Below are 14,009 nucleotides of genomic sequence, written 5' to 3'. Positions count from 1 at the left end.
AAATAGAAAGATGGAACTGCCTATACTACTGTTATTTGGAGATGAAGCAAAATGAGGCATTGGTTTACAAAGTAGAGGTGAAAGCTTCTGCCCAGGCACTGACTCTAAAAGCAATGATTTTGTTTTATATTCAGACTCTAGCAGTGTACTGTTATGTACTACAACAAAACCTGTAATTCTAACTTACTGCATCTAATGATCTGTAAACTATAGTATGGTTTCAACTCATGTTAGTTGCAAAATTATCTTTCTGCTAGATCTCAGTTTAAGTTCTGGATTCAAGGAAATGAGTAGTCTTAAAGGAAATGAGGAGTCTTACAAATGTGCAAAAAATTCTACTGACAGTGATCAACGTCAACTACGTAATTTATTCGTCACCAAAATGAATGACCTCTAAGATCAAATATTGTGAGGAAATGATAGGATAAGGTGAATGCAGACTTGAAAACCTGGGTGGCTAACAATAATTAGATCAAACAAACAAAGCAAGCATGGAGGTAAAAGGGACTAACCCTCTATGACACCTCCTAAACAATAACACCATCTAATGCTTGCCAAACCTCTCCTACTGTTATGGGGATCAGCCTGAACACTCCTCACAGAAAGAGCCTAAGGCAACAAGAGCTACCAATGTAGATGGAAGTACAAATGGTGGGGGCCTACCAAAAGAGGCCACAAGGCTGCTTAAATCCTTTTTGAATGTAAAACAAACACACAACACAGCACACAAGAGAGTTTTGACTACCAGTTGAAAAAAGCGCATCAATACGTCTTCACTAAGTGTGACTAAAGCATAGCCCTATCAGGTGAATGTGGGAAACGCCCCTCACCCACAAATGTCCAATTAAACAATTTACAATAAGTATTGTAATCTAAGGATATTCCCTAATTAAAAACAAACAACAAAACTACCAGAAGAAAAATTGAATCTTCATTTTAAATTCTTTTTAAACAATATGCAAAAAAGAGAATCTCCCACTTAAGTATATAAATTTTCATAAGAAACAAATGTTCCTGTATCTGAACCACATTGAACTGTATCTGTCAGGCATATTCTCTAAAAATACTAGATCATACTTGACTATATTGAATACATTAACAGAATGACAAGACAAATGTAAATAAGTATCATGAAGACCAATAACATTTTTCATAATCATGAAGACTAATAATTTTAACCTACCAATACTGATATTCCTTATGGATATTAACCATGATAAATTTCAGGTGGTTAGACCTTGTCATACAGTAATCACATCATTTTGCCAAAAAATTAAGAAGCTCATCAATTTCCCAGACACACCATAGTCATTAAACACAGGTAGGCTAATAATGTTGAAAACATCTTATTATCCACATACAATAAAGCTAAAAATCACTGTCATTAAACTCGTCAACCTAAAAGCTATGTTCAAAATCTTTTCGTCAACCTAAAAGCTAAATTCAAAATCTTTTCAAAGCTAAATTTACTATAGTACGAGTAGTTAAAATTCCCAGAGAACACCCAAAGGTGGCCTACTGCAAACACTGTAATCAGCATACATGTACCTCAGCTTAAGCCTTCCTCTGGGAGGCTGATTTTACTTCACTAGCTTAGTAAGCACTATACTACTTAAATTCTGCCTGCACTAATTCTAACTTAATGCCTGGCACAATAATGAAACAATATCCTTGATGGGAATTGCTACTACTTAATGGTTAAGGTTTTGATAAATCTGGGAAAGGAACTAATTTGAATCTGCTTTGTTCTTCAATGACCTACTCTTTCTAACACCAACTCTAAAGATGCTCAATGATCATGTACCAGTTCTTACTACAGTTCCATTAACAGCATAATGTTATCAATCATTTCACTGTTGAATCAAGAAAGGTACAGTAAAACACTCTTTGACAAATCTTTGTACTCCTACTCTACACCACAACTCTACATAGTAATCAAAACATAGATCAAACAATATGCAATCTGGCAACTGAAATATATGGCAATAATGCATTACCAAAACATATTTACTGTGTCAAGTGACATTTTTCAACATTCCTAATGTTATAAGCTGTCTACTATATAAAAACCCTGTCCAGCATGTACCTATACAATACTAGTCACATTATGAACCAGGTTACATTGTCAACAAATTAAGAAAAAAAAAAAAGGAACAATTTAGGACATTGCAGATTATTGACATCTATTTATGACATGTCAAAGCCTACATCCCATTCAAATCAACAGCACTTTACCTAAAACTTTTAAAAATTTGTAGGTACTGCACAGATAATCCAATAATACAAGAAAGCATCCTTATTCTCTGTTAGCCTAATTCATACAAATTGATCAACTAAAAAAATGTACTCAAAAGTAATCTTACACTTATACAGCATAGTTGAAAAGTTTGTCATATGGTATATGTGTGGGAAAAATAGAATATTGCCCACGGATACGAAAAAGCATTACTATATCTAAATGTAATGTAAAAGTGATGATGGTACTATAAGTAATATATCTCAAATGTTATTTGTATGTCTGTTGCATAACAATTTCAAGTATGATACCTAATGTACTATTTGGCAACTGCTAATATCTTCAGCATTGACAATTATTAAAACCCCAGTACATAAATGGTTCTAATTTTCATAATTAGTATAACTAAATTTGTCTGTGCATTGTTGAGGAACGTTATTACTGACATAACTTAATAACCTTAATAACTTCCAATTACCTATGGCAGTACTAATTAACTAAATATCTCAATTTGAAAAAAAAAGACAATACTACAGTGCAAATAACTCTGGTTTATATTATGTACAGAACTTTTAACCCAATAAAAATAACATATGAGAATTGAATGAATTCAATGACACTACACGCAGACTTGTAATTAGCAATGCTTACTGTACATGGTAAATAATCTTGAGAATTACACAAGTTTGAACTAACCCCAATGACAGAGAAGAAAGATAATGTCCTTGATCACTCCCTCTTTCTATTGCACACCTTCCACTTAATCAAAGCTGCCTCCAAAACTCCTGAATTAATTTCTTTCACTGTCTTTACCAACTTTAACCCTAGAAAAATTAACAATTTAAAAGCAACAGTAATGACTTGACACTGTAATGTTAGTAAAAGAAAACAGTAACATTATGATACACGATTAATATATTTCAGTAACATTATGATACATGATTAATATATTTCAGTAACATTATGATACATGATTAATATATTTTATTAACTAATGTTATATGCATTTATGAAAATAACTGTTGGTGCAAATCACTCATATTTATCTGTAACCACTTTATCTGCCAGTGGGAACCAAGGTACTATTTAAAATACTCCAAATGAGTGAACTACACCAGTAAGAAATTTCTAAAATCCATAAACCATATGATAAGACAAGAAAAATACATGGCTCGTGTACTTTAATTCAATATCATTCACAAAATAGGTATGCTATAAAGGAAAAAGATATAACAAGATCAATTATCATATACAGGGATGCATCCTAATCTAAGCCCCTGGTTCTTACCTGGCTAAACCACACTGACACATCAAGACATTACTTTACTAACATAACCTTGGATGTCAGGTCCTTAACTGGTGGCCCTTCTGGTCTTCTAAACATGAAATACCTCAGCTAAAGTAACATAAATAATAGAAGTGAAATACTACATAAATTCATTAAAACCTATAATTGTACACTGGGTCCTAACTGGTAGGGGGGACACTACACACAACATGCTACTTTAAGGTTGGAGGGTACCTCCTGTCACAATCCAGTGGCAGAACTAGGTCATTATAGGCTCTGGTGCAAATGATTTGAGTGGGCCTCTATCATGAAAAGCAAAATTAATTGTCATTTAATGATGATACTAGAGTATGGATAAGATAAAAACTACTACTACTCCTATGATCATCATTATCATTTATATTTTAATTATTTCTATTCCCTAAACATATTGACATATATATTACAAAATCAATCTACTACAACATTATGATGGGGCCAATCACAGCTGGGGGGCCCTGGTGCATTGCACCTCCTGCACCCCCATAGTTCCACTGTCACAACCCCATTACCTTAATTAAGTTAGGAGAGGCATTTATTGGTGGAAGTGATTACAGTAATAGTCTTCAGAATAGATAATGGTTTAAAGAGTTGATTTTGCATACAAAATGAATCAAAGTTTGAGCCCTGTCATCTGTACTATTACTCATAAAACAGTCAATATTACATATATTTGGGTACTTTAGCATAAGAATTAAAATTTTAAAACAGCATCGCTGGTCACACTATAAGCACCTATCACCTTCTATGTAAAGTCAGCCAACAAACAACTGGTGTAGTTTCTTAATTCACTGTTCATTGCGGAAATACTGCCGTATGCAGGTGCCAGATTATTTACTTATAAATATTTCCTTTCAAAGGTGCTACTTGAAACAAATTAGAATTGAGTATATTTATTTAATATATCAGTTATTTTGCAAAGTAATTAAAATATATACCCACAGGTCCACAAATTCTAATTTTATTCTCAACTAAGGCATCATGGCAGCAATGGCATAAGCATTTGGAAAGTTGGCTTTGATGTCACTCAAGTCATGACCCAACGTATCGTACTGTACTCGGCTATCGTTAGTTCAACACCTACTGCTGATAAATAATCCATTAAGGCTGTCAATATTCTTCAATAGCAAACTGTAATTAAACTAATTTTGTCCTTTGATCAGTAAAATAACTTGCATAACACATTTAGTAGGCCTAAATTTGACTTATGGTTTGGACACCTGATTAGCCTAGGTCTAGTTTCAGTAGCTTACTCTCTTGGATACGTAATGTGAATGAATATTTACATCAATATCATCTATTCTACATTAATCTGCTAAATTTGATTATTCCTGTCATTCCTTTTTATAGTCCGTGTTCTCCTTTTTTCTTATCCATTTCATTATTGCTAGACATAATTTAAGCAGACCTAGCTATCTCATGTCAAAAAGCAATCATAAGAAACCAAACAAATACAATTTAGTCTTTTTTAAATCTTATTCCTTGCATGTCATCCTGCTACATTAGCATGTTGGAAAGCTGTGAGAGTCAAAGCTGACTAATACATTAACACAAAAGGCTTACTTTCATAAAAACATTCTTGGGTTAATCTTACTATAGCTATTCATTTCTTCTAAGTAGAAATGAATTAAAAGCAGTTTCACATGTATGCCCAGACGTACTGCCATAAGCATATTATATATATGTAGTTGAAAGAATAGGAAATATGAAAGGTGACTTTCTTGTTTAAGTCTATTTCAGATTTTTTTTTTTTTACAATAAAAACCTACTGCTGTAATTAGGGGTTGTTCTTTGACAGCTGCAACAATCATACTGTCTAGCTCTATTATGGTACTTTGAGAGTTGCACTTCTACACCTATTTTCTAAACTTTGCTGTTCTCTATGTATGATTCTCTTCGGTATATTAAGCCTTCTTGATGTCTCTCCAACAGGAACTTGCACCAAATGCAGTGCACTAATTGTCTCTCACTGAACAGGGGATGTTTCTTTGACCAATAAATGACACATTGACATTTGATTCCCACGCACATCACATAAAAAACAATAGTGAGGTTATGGGGTTCACACTGTTAAGGTGATTTTTTTTCTTAATATTTGATAGCATTTTGTGTTTCCAGTGTTTTCAATAAAATTCAATAAACAGAAACATTCAGCTACCATCAACTTCATACTGAATGATAATATAAGGACTGTTAATGCAACCCTACTAGTGATAGGTGTTTCCTATCTACTTAGTAATGTATGTCAGTGGTTGTGATATGACTTTTTTTTTTTTTTTATCAGTTTCATTCATGTCAATTTTTATGTGGAAAACAGTTTTACTTAATTACATAACACAATACTCTAAAGATATTGGTGACTGATTTCAACATCAGTACATAAGATTTCTTCCAGTATGAAACTATATATATATATATATATATATATATATATATATATATATATATTTATTATATATATATATATATATATTATATATATATATATATATATATATATATATATATAGTATATATATATATATATATATATATATATATATATATATATATATATATATATATATATATATATCTAATAAAAGGAGCCCATAAAAAATACCAAAATATAGAGAATAGTACTATATTTATTTCAGAGACTGCTGTCTCTCTTTTCAGGTATAATATATGAATATATATATATATATATATATGTATATATATATATATATATATATATATATATAACTTTTTTTAAAATATAGAGAAAGACATAGCAGAGAGGAATCAACAGATAGAGATAGAGAGAGACAGGGTGAGAGAGAGAGAGAGAAGGAGGAGAGGGAGGAAGAGAGATAGGAGAGAGAGAGAGAGAGAGAGAGAGAGCGAGACGAGAGAGAGAGAGAGAGAGAGAGGAGACGAGAGAGAGAGAGAGAGAGAGAGAGAGAGTGACCATGACAGGCTTATAAGATTATAATTACCAAATATTTGAAATGACAATTTGTATATTTAAATATTAGAGGATGGTAATCCATTATATAAGGCCTTTATAAAGTCTTTGTGTATCCACCTTTTCACTATAACACTTAAATTTAATTGCTAATACTGGCACAAATAAACTAACAAGAGGGGCTCTCAAGTTAGTTTCTGATGAATAACCTGAATAAAAAAATAATTTTCAAATTACAAAAGAACACCCAAGCATTCATTCTACTGAGGTAGGTAGCCCCAAATGCTATGTACCTTAAAGGCTACCTGCCTTAGTATATAATGTTTTAAAATCATAGTATATTTATATTTTTTTTTTATTCAATATTCATCACACTAGAGAAGTGCTCAGTGTATGTGTGCATATAGCTAGGCCTATGTATATTGGTATCTACACATGTACTTTATGCACAGGCCTATAATAAACTAATTGAATGTTTAATTATATGTATGATATATATATATTATGTATAATGAATAACTTGATCACGAAGTATATAAAACGTGATGCTATGTAAAAATAAAGGTTTTGTGCCACGAAGGAAAAAATGAAAAAGCGAGATAGCCAATACTTTCAGTCCTGTTCGGACCCTTTACTATATGTATATATATATATATATTATATATATATATATATATATATATATATATATAGCCCTATATAGTTATACAAATATGTATGTATGTGTAGTTGTATATGTGTGCGTGTGTGGGTGGGTGTGTATGTGTAAACAAAGAATTCCTACGTAATCCTACGAGTATTTTACAAGGACCTTTCTCAAGAGATAGGCTTATGAAGTTGAATTAATTGCTAGCCAACTCTTAAATATTAGGAAAAAATAACCAATTAATGTTCCAAAAGATTAGTGACAAACATTCGCCAGTCATGTGTCAAATCTTAGAACGACTGCACCTGTTAAAAACATTCGGCCCCTCCCCCAGAAGCCCCACCCCCCACCTCTATTATTAGAAACGTTTTCTTTACATTTTGGATTTCGTCTAACTTTGATTACATTTCACGGCTCATTTCATTCAAACTAAAGAAAACTGAAGCTGTCAGTCTACTTGGAAGCACACGAGAGGCGAAATGAATGGCTAGAATAGTTCAAGTTTCAAACTTGGCGGGAGAGAACGAGTGGGGAAGACGGGGGTGAGGGGGGGAAATCCAATATGGCGACGGCGCAGGGATCTCCCGTGCTCCCCCAGCCTCGCCTTCTTCCTGTCTATCTGCACTTACCGTTTCTTCCTCCTTTTCCATGCCCGTGGGCATCTGGGGCACCGTTCTGTTGATGGCATTGTAATCGGCGAAGTCGGGAATGTCCTCTTGCATGTACACGGGGATAGGTTTGGAGGCATCGAGCTGCCTGGCGCGGAACTTGCTCATCTTGGCACAGCACAAACATTGATAGCCAACTCCTAGAGTTACCCCCACTTCACTTTTTCACCATATTTCACTAATGCGGGGGGGCTTAGCGGGCCACAGCCCACCACAAAATGGGGGGAAACACCCCTAGGAACCGCTCATGTTGATAATTTCCTCTTTCGAACACACACAAGGGGTCACCGAAAGGAAAATGACGGGATTTCAAGCAAGTTGGAACCGCAATACGATCATGGCGGTTCTTCACACTCACTCACTCACCCGCACACGCTCTGCGCGCCACAACCATCCACACTACACCAGCGCCATCACTCGACCCACATCCACACCAACTCCTCCTCCTCCGCCAACTCCAAAAGCCTCTAGCCGTACCTAGACCACTCTTACACTAGCAACCACGAGGACAACCTTAGGTAGGTATCGCTACGGAGGTGCTGCACGCAAATTAGTGATCTTTTTTCTCTCTTTCTCTCTCTGCAACGCGAGTAGTCATCTGTTTCCCCAACCGGTACGATGAGTTTTTTCAACTTTGTACTGAAATTATATTACAAAGCTGAACACCACAAGGAAATTCTTTTACTAATCTGACAGGATTTTCCAGTTTTCTTGCTTAAACTGATGAAAGGAATGTTAAATTAATTTATAAAAAGTCCAGATACAATTACACAACAATTCTTGTAATTTCAATATAAATTATAATCTTTTAATTGTATCGAGAATTTAGGAGTTTTGACAAGTCACAATTTGTTATTCTCATTATTCATTCGTCGACCCTGAACAAGTGCTAAGCACTCGGCTCATGTTAGATACTAATGAGGATAAATCTTGCATAGCGTAATAAACCCGTTTCTCACTTCTTTTAAAAAAGATTATCTCACGTTTGCTGAGTTTCATTGGCATTAAGCTCAGGTGATATATGCGGTAATTATATATATATATATATATATATATATATATATATATATATATATATATATATATATATATATATATATATATATATATATATATATATATATTATATATATATATATATATATATATATATATATGTGTGTGTGTGTGTGTGTGTGTGGTGTGTTTGGCGGGGGCTCGGGTTCGGGGTAGGGAATATAAATGGAGAGGAATTTTGCTGGGCTTCATTTCATAAGCGATTTCAAATACGCAATGGGAAAAGGGAGGTGATAACAATTAACATTACGCTCTGATGAAATGCATAAAATCCATTGTAACGACCAGCTAAAAGAGCTTTATCGGAGTGTTGGCGTAATGGCCATAGATTAAAAGAAATTGATTGCTTAATAAGTGCAATACATATCTGATTATTTTGATGTAAGTTTTATAACTAAAGTAAATGATGAGTACGGCGCAGGAATTTGAAGGTTGCAAATATACACTGTATTCAGACTTATGAATAATACAGAGAACGGGCAAGAATGACTTATTTGCTTTGTTTGTATAATCTAGCGTGAGAAGTGCAACTAGGAAATAAGCCGTCGTAGAGTCTAAGAGAAGGGCAGAGACAGCTCTTATTGCACTGGTATTGCGATGACGTCTTCATTCGAATTGTTCGTAAAGTGACACGAGAGTAAATACAGGAGATCTCAAAAAAAAAAAAGACTTTCCATTAGATCAACTTGTAAATCATGTACAAAACCTAATGTTTATTTTTAAAAACTAAGTTTATGGTATGCAGTATTTGATCTGTGCACTCATTTAAATGAATTCAGTATGTTAAATGTTTTAAAATGAATGTGAAGACTTATAAATGATAAAGGAAAAAGAAATATATAAGAAAATGTATCACAAAGTCTGCAAAATCCTATCCTCCTGCTGTCTGGAAAGAACCAGGAGTTATCGAAAAGAGAGGTAGAAAAACTATTGACCTGGTTTATTGAGGTGAAGGAATCGGGCGGATATATTGCAAGATAGACTTGGATTAGACCAGCCTTTCCCAGATACTTTTGTAGAATCAATGCTTGTCTCGTACTTGATATATATATACGCCCCCTTCCGATGCAACAATGGTTTCTACATCTCAGCCGTAACGAAATCGTAGCATGCGGATGCAAGCGCGCTACAGTGTCCAGACAGACACATTTTCGAACCTCCATGCACAGACGAGGCATGAGAATCAAATTATTGATTGGTTGAAATGTCTGTTATCGGAACAGCATGCACAAAGCATGATAGTTTCACTCACTGTACAGGATATGCTTTGTGACCACGCAAATGTAGGCAAATTTTAAACAGATGAAAGATGTCCGAGTTGATATATAGAAATGGGAAAGGAGTATATATCACAAAACAACCAGTGAATACAACAGACTTCATAGCTCATTTTACAGTACGCAGAAATATTGCATAGTTTTTTATGCATCTGCTATACGTATAATTAGAGATCAGGTGACTATGAAGTCTATATATTACATAATACACACACACACACACACACACACACACACACATATATATATATATATATATTATATATATATATATATATATATATAATTTATCGTAACAAACAAAGGCCTGTGAATCTGGCCTAGTGATGCTATCTTCTAGTTCCGGACCCGATTCAGCAAAATACACCTTCTTTTAATTTGTATTGTAAAAAATAACGACGCTCATATTAATTAATAATGAAACAAAATTTTGTATATTGCAGTCTCGTTGTGTGGAAGTGTTAAATGGGAACATTTGTTTTAATTATTTTATTACAGTATTTTTACTTGCCAACTTAAGCTGTTGTAGTTATTTAACTTTCATATTTATATGATGTGATTAACCGCATGTAAAATGTCTAAAAACTAATATAAAGTAACTTAAAAATGTCACATTTTATTGCATTAGGCACCTTTCAGACAGGGTCCATGGGTCATGGTACTCTTGCAAATAGTGGTAAATGGATTAAAAAATTTTGCGAACCTCCAATTTGAATAGCGACCAATATTTATCTAAATACTGTAATTTTTGTAGTTTTAAAAACCGTTAACTAAATAGTAATTTGACTTTACTTTAAGTTCTGTATTGAAAATAGCGTTAACCTTCAGAACTAAGGCCGCATATGTTTTCTCGAGTAACATAGCTGGCAGAGTCAACTGGGACGCTGCCATATGATGATCATCGCAATATGTAAAGAAAAGTTATTTTGGAAATCATGAATTACAGTAAGAAAGTAACTTCGAGAAAAGTTGAAAGAAATTGTATTTAATAATATGGTCATGTTATTTACAAGTCACTCATTCAACATTGTGCAGTTATCAGGTAAAATAAAGGAGTAATTATCGATTTAAACGGCTCCACACCCTAGACCAAGCATCAAATGTCTGATTTTTCATTTCACTTGAAATACATTTCATAATACCGCGTAAATAGGGTACAAGGTCTGGAAGGTACTGATTTTCAGTGATGCAATACTATTATAATTTGATTGAAAGATTTATGGGCTTTCATTACTTATTTGAACAGAAGTGGTATAGATTGTGGAAAAGTTTAAAGATATCAGCATCCATTAATATGTATCATTACTATTATTTCTGATTTCTTGGGAAAAAATGAGTACGTCCTTTGATATTGTGTTTCAAAGTAAAATTTCAGACGCAGTACGAGAACATCAACCAAACTTCATGTCCTTGGCAGGTGGGTGTTGACAGGCGTATGATAATTACGGTATGTCGTGTTGTTATAGTTATCAAACGTAAATTTTAATTTTTATCCATTCACAAAGTTTTTTAATGCCTATAAAACTTACCAGTAAAAATTCAAGATTAAGTTGACCTTTGAGACAACTGCAAAAATTGTCCTAATTCCGTAACTGGTATCTTAGCGGCCATTGACTTAATCCTTCTTGCCTACGGTATTAGCAATGGAAACTTTAATAGGAATCGTATTTTAACATTTCAACTTAAAAGTAGGAAATGACAGACATGCATGCGTAAGTTGCGTTAACAGTGATGTAAAATACAGCAAGTCCATTAATCAATGTAGCAGAGATGTCTTGAATATTTATGAAAGAGTAAGTTTTTCTGTATATGAATAGCGCCTGGAGCAAAATTGTTAATATTGCATTGATTAACACGTGCTTGCATTTTAGAAAGAAGCCCAGCCAACACATCTTCGCCACTTTCTGGAGTTGGTACAACTTTTTCATAATCGTCAACTTTGCAGTTACGGCGGATGACAAAGAGAATTTTCATTTTCCGTCCCTGCTAACCACCCCCCTCCCCACCCCCCGCTCTATCCCCACCACTCCCCAGGAAAGGAGCCCCACCCACCTATGCTACGGCTTCAAACCCCACCCACCACCCCCCCCCCAGACCCCCCCCCTCCATACACCCAACACCACAGACATGTCCCTCCAAACTTCATGGCTAAAACCTAATCGATGTAACATGTCTGTTGCCTTATCATAATCGATACAAGGCTGGATTTTATTACGCAATGCTACTCTGGTACTACCGGGGCAGAAATTGGATAATAGATTTTAATTATATATATATATATATATATATATATATATATCTATATATATATATACGTATATATATATATATATACTGGAATATAGTTCATGCCAGAGGCCGAGCGCTGGGACTTATGAGGTCATTCAAGGAAATTGACAGTAAGAGGGCTTAAATTAAAAGTGTAGCAGGAGGAAAACTTCGCAGTTGTACTATGAAACAATTGGTAGGAGAAGGTAGAAAGTAACTATGAACGGAGGTAGAGTAAAAGGAACGAATGGAGGTTGCTGCTCTGGAACGAAAGGATGCTTCAAAGACTAAGTAATGCCTATAGTGCACTACGCGAGGTGCACTGACAGCACTACCTCCATACGGGGAATATTTCACATAAGGGTAGTGATCAGCTTGTAACATTCCGGTTTATCAACAAGTCCTTGGAAGTGAGGCTGCGAGTCCATGTCATTTTACTGGGACATAAGTAGACTCTGGTACCCATTTATTGCTGAGAAGACTGGCAATTCCCATTCCCCATGAACAGCGTCTAGTCGGTGCACACCCAGCATCTTATATAATCCATTTTACAGTGGATGGAGTTCTTCAGCAGATCAAGTTCTTCACGCGGCTCGACTTCACGGCGACTGGTTTACCTAAAATAGGGTCATGAGTCGGTATGGGATCATTAAATGCATAGGTGTATGAAAAGGAGGGAGCAGTGCATGTTTGGTTGTATGAAGAGAAGGATTCAGTAAAAAAAAAAAAAAAAAAGAGAGAAAAAAAAAAAGGTAAGCAAGGGGAATAGAGGAAGCACTGGGAGAAGAAGGTTGGAAGTAATGAAAATGGAGAGGTGAATGTAAGAAATTACTCTTGTGACTCGAAAGGACGCTGATCCCGGACATGAATGAATGCAAAAGAAAATGATAAGTAAATAGATCTGCATGCTTGAAAAAAAGGGGCGTGAGATACAAAATTCAATAGTGAGCGCTTTCACGTTCATTCGCGCATCGTCACGGCACAAATCTCTGTATGGAAAATAGAGTGTAGACCCATGTTGACAGGATAAGTGCGAAGCGTTAAATGGCGGGGATTTAAAGTGACGTAGATCTGACTTATGTGGATGAGTGGAATTCACTGGCATAAGCTACACGTAAGAACGGCAGCTGACAGCGTTAATAATGGAGTCAAAAGGAAACCATTGGATTATAAATGAGATGCAGCAGTGTGCTGGTGATGATACTCACCTTTGCTAGGTTTGTGGATCACCCTCGGCCTACCGCCTGCCAGTTCACCATTCTGGGAATGGATACTGGCATCTGCTGGGGTCGAGAAAAGAGTTTGGCATCAGGAATATATATATATATATATATATATATATATATATATATATATATATATATTGTGTGTGTGTGTGTGTGTGTGTGTGTGTGTGTGTGTGTGTTTGATTTTAAATCACGAAGAAGTAAAATAAGTGATGATTATACGAACAAAGTTACAGCCACGAAATTACTTTTCTTAGCATCTCCAGTGTTTCAATTTTCCTTCGTGGCTGTAATTTTGTTCATTATATATATATATATATATATATATATATATATATATATATATATATATATGTGTGTGTGTGTGTGTGTGTGT

General features: G+C 34.6%; 1 protein-coding gene across 3 annotated transcripts in view; it reads right to left on the bottom strand.

Moving 5' to 3' along the window:
• LOC135219838 (enhancer of polycomb homolog 1-like) overlaps nucleotides 1–13,645 on the bottom strand; it is a 102,468-nt gene extending 88,823 nt beyond the window's left edge. The window contains exon 1 of one of the 3 annotated variants that reach the window (XM_064256949.1): nucleotides 13,616–13,645. Coding sequence is in view for 2 of the 3 variants with exons in the window: in XM_064256948.1 (XP_064113018.1) it covers nucleotides 7,768–7,914 (147 nt within the window). In the remaining variant the exon portion in view is untranslated. Of the gene's footprint in view, nucleotides 1–7,767; nucleotides 8,266–13,615 lie in introns of those variants that run through there. The other 2 variants (XM_064256948.1, XM_064256947.1) reach the window with 2 other exon arrangements.
• Between the last annotated feature and the right edge of the window lie 364 nt (nucleotides 13,646–14,009).

Source organism: Macrobrachium nipponense, chromosome 1 (genome assembly GCF_015104395.2).
Source record: "Macrobrachium nipponense isolate FS-2020 chromosome 1, ASM1510439v2, whole genome shotgun sequence".
Lineage (NCBI taxonomy): Eukaryota > Metazoa > Arthropoda > Malacostraca > Decapoda > Palaemonidae > Macrobrachium > Macrobrachium nipponense.
Note: the sequence above shows the minus strand (reverse complement) of the source record. Positions and strands in the feature narration are given on the sequence as shown.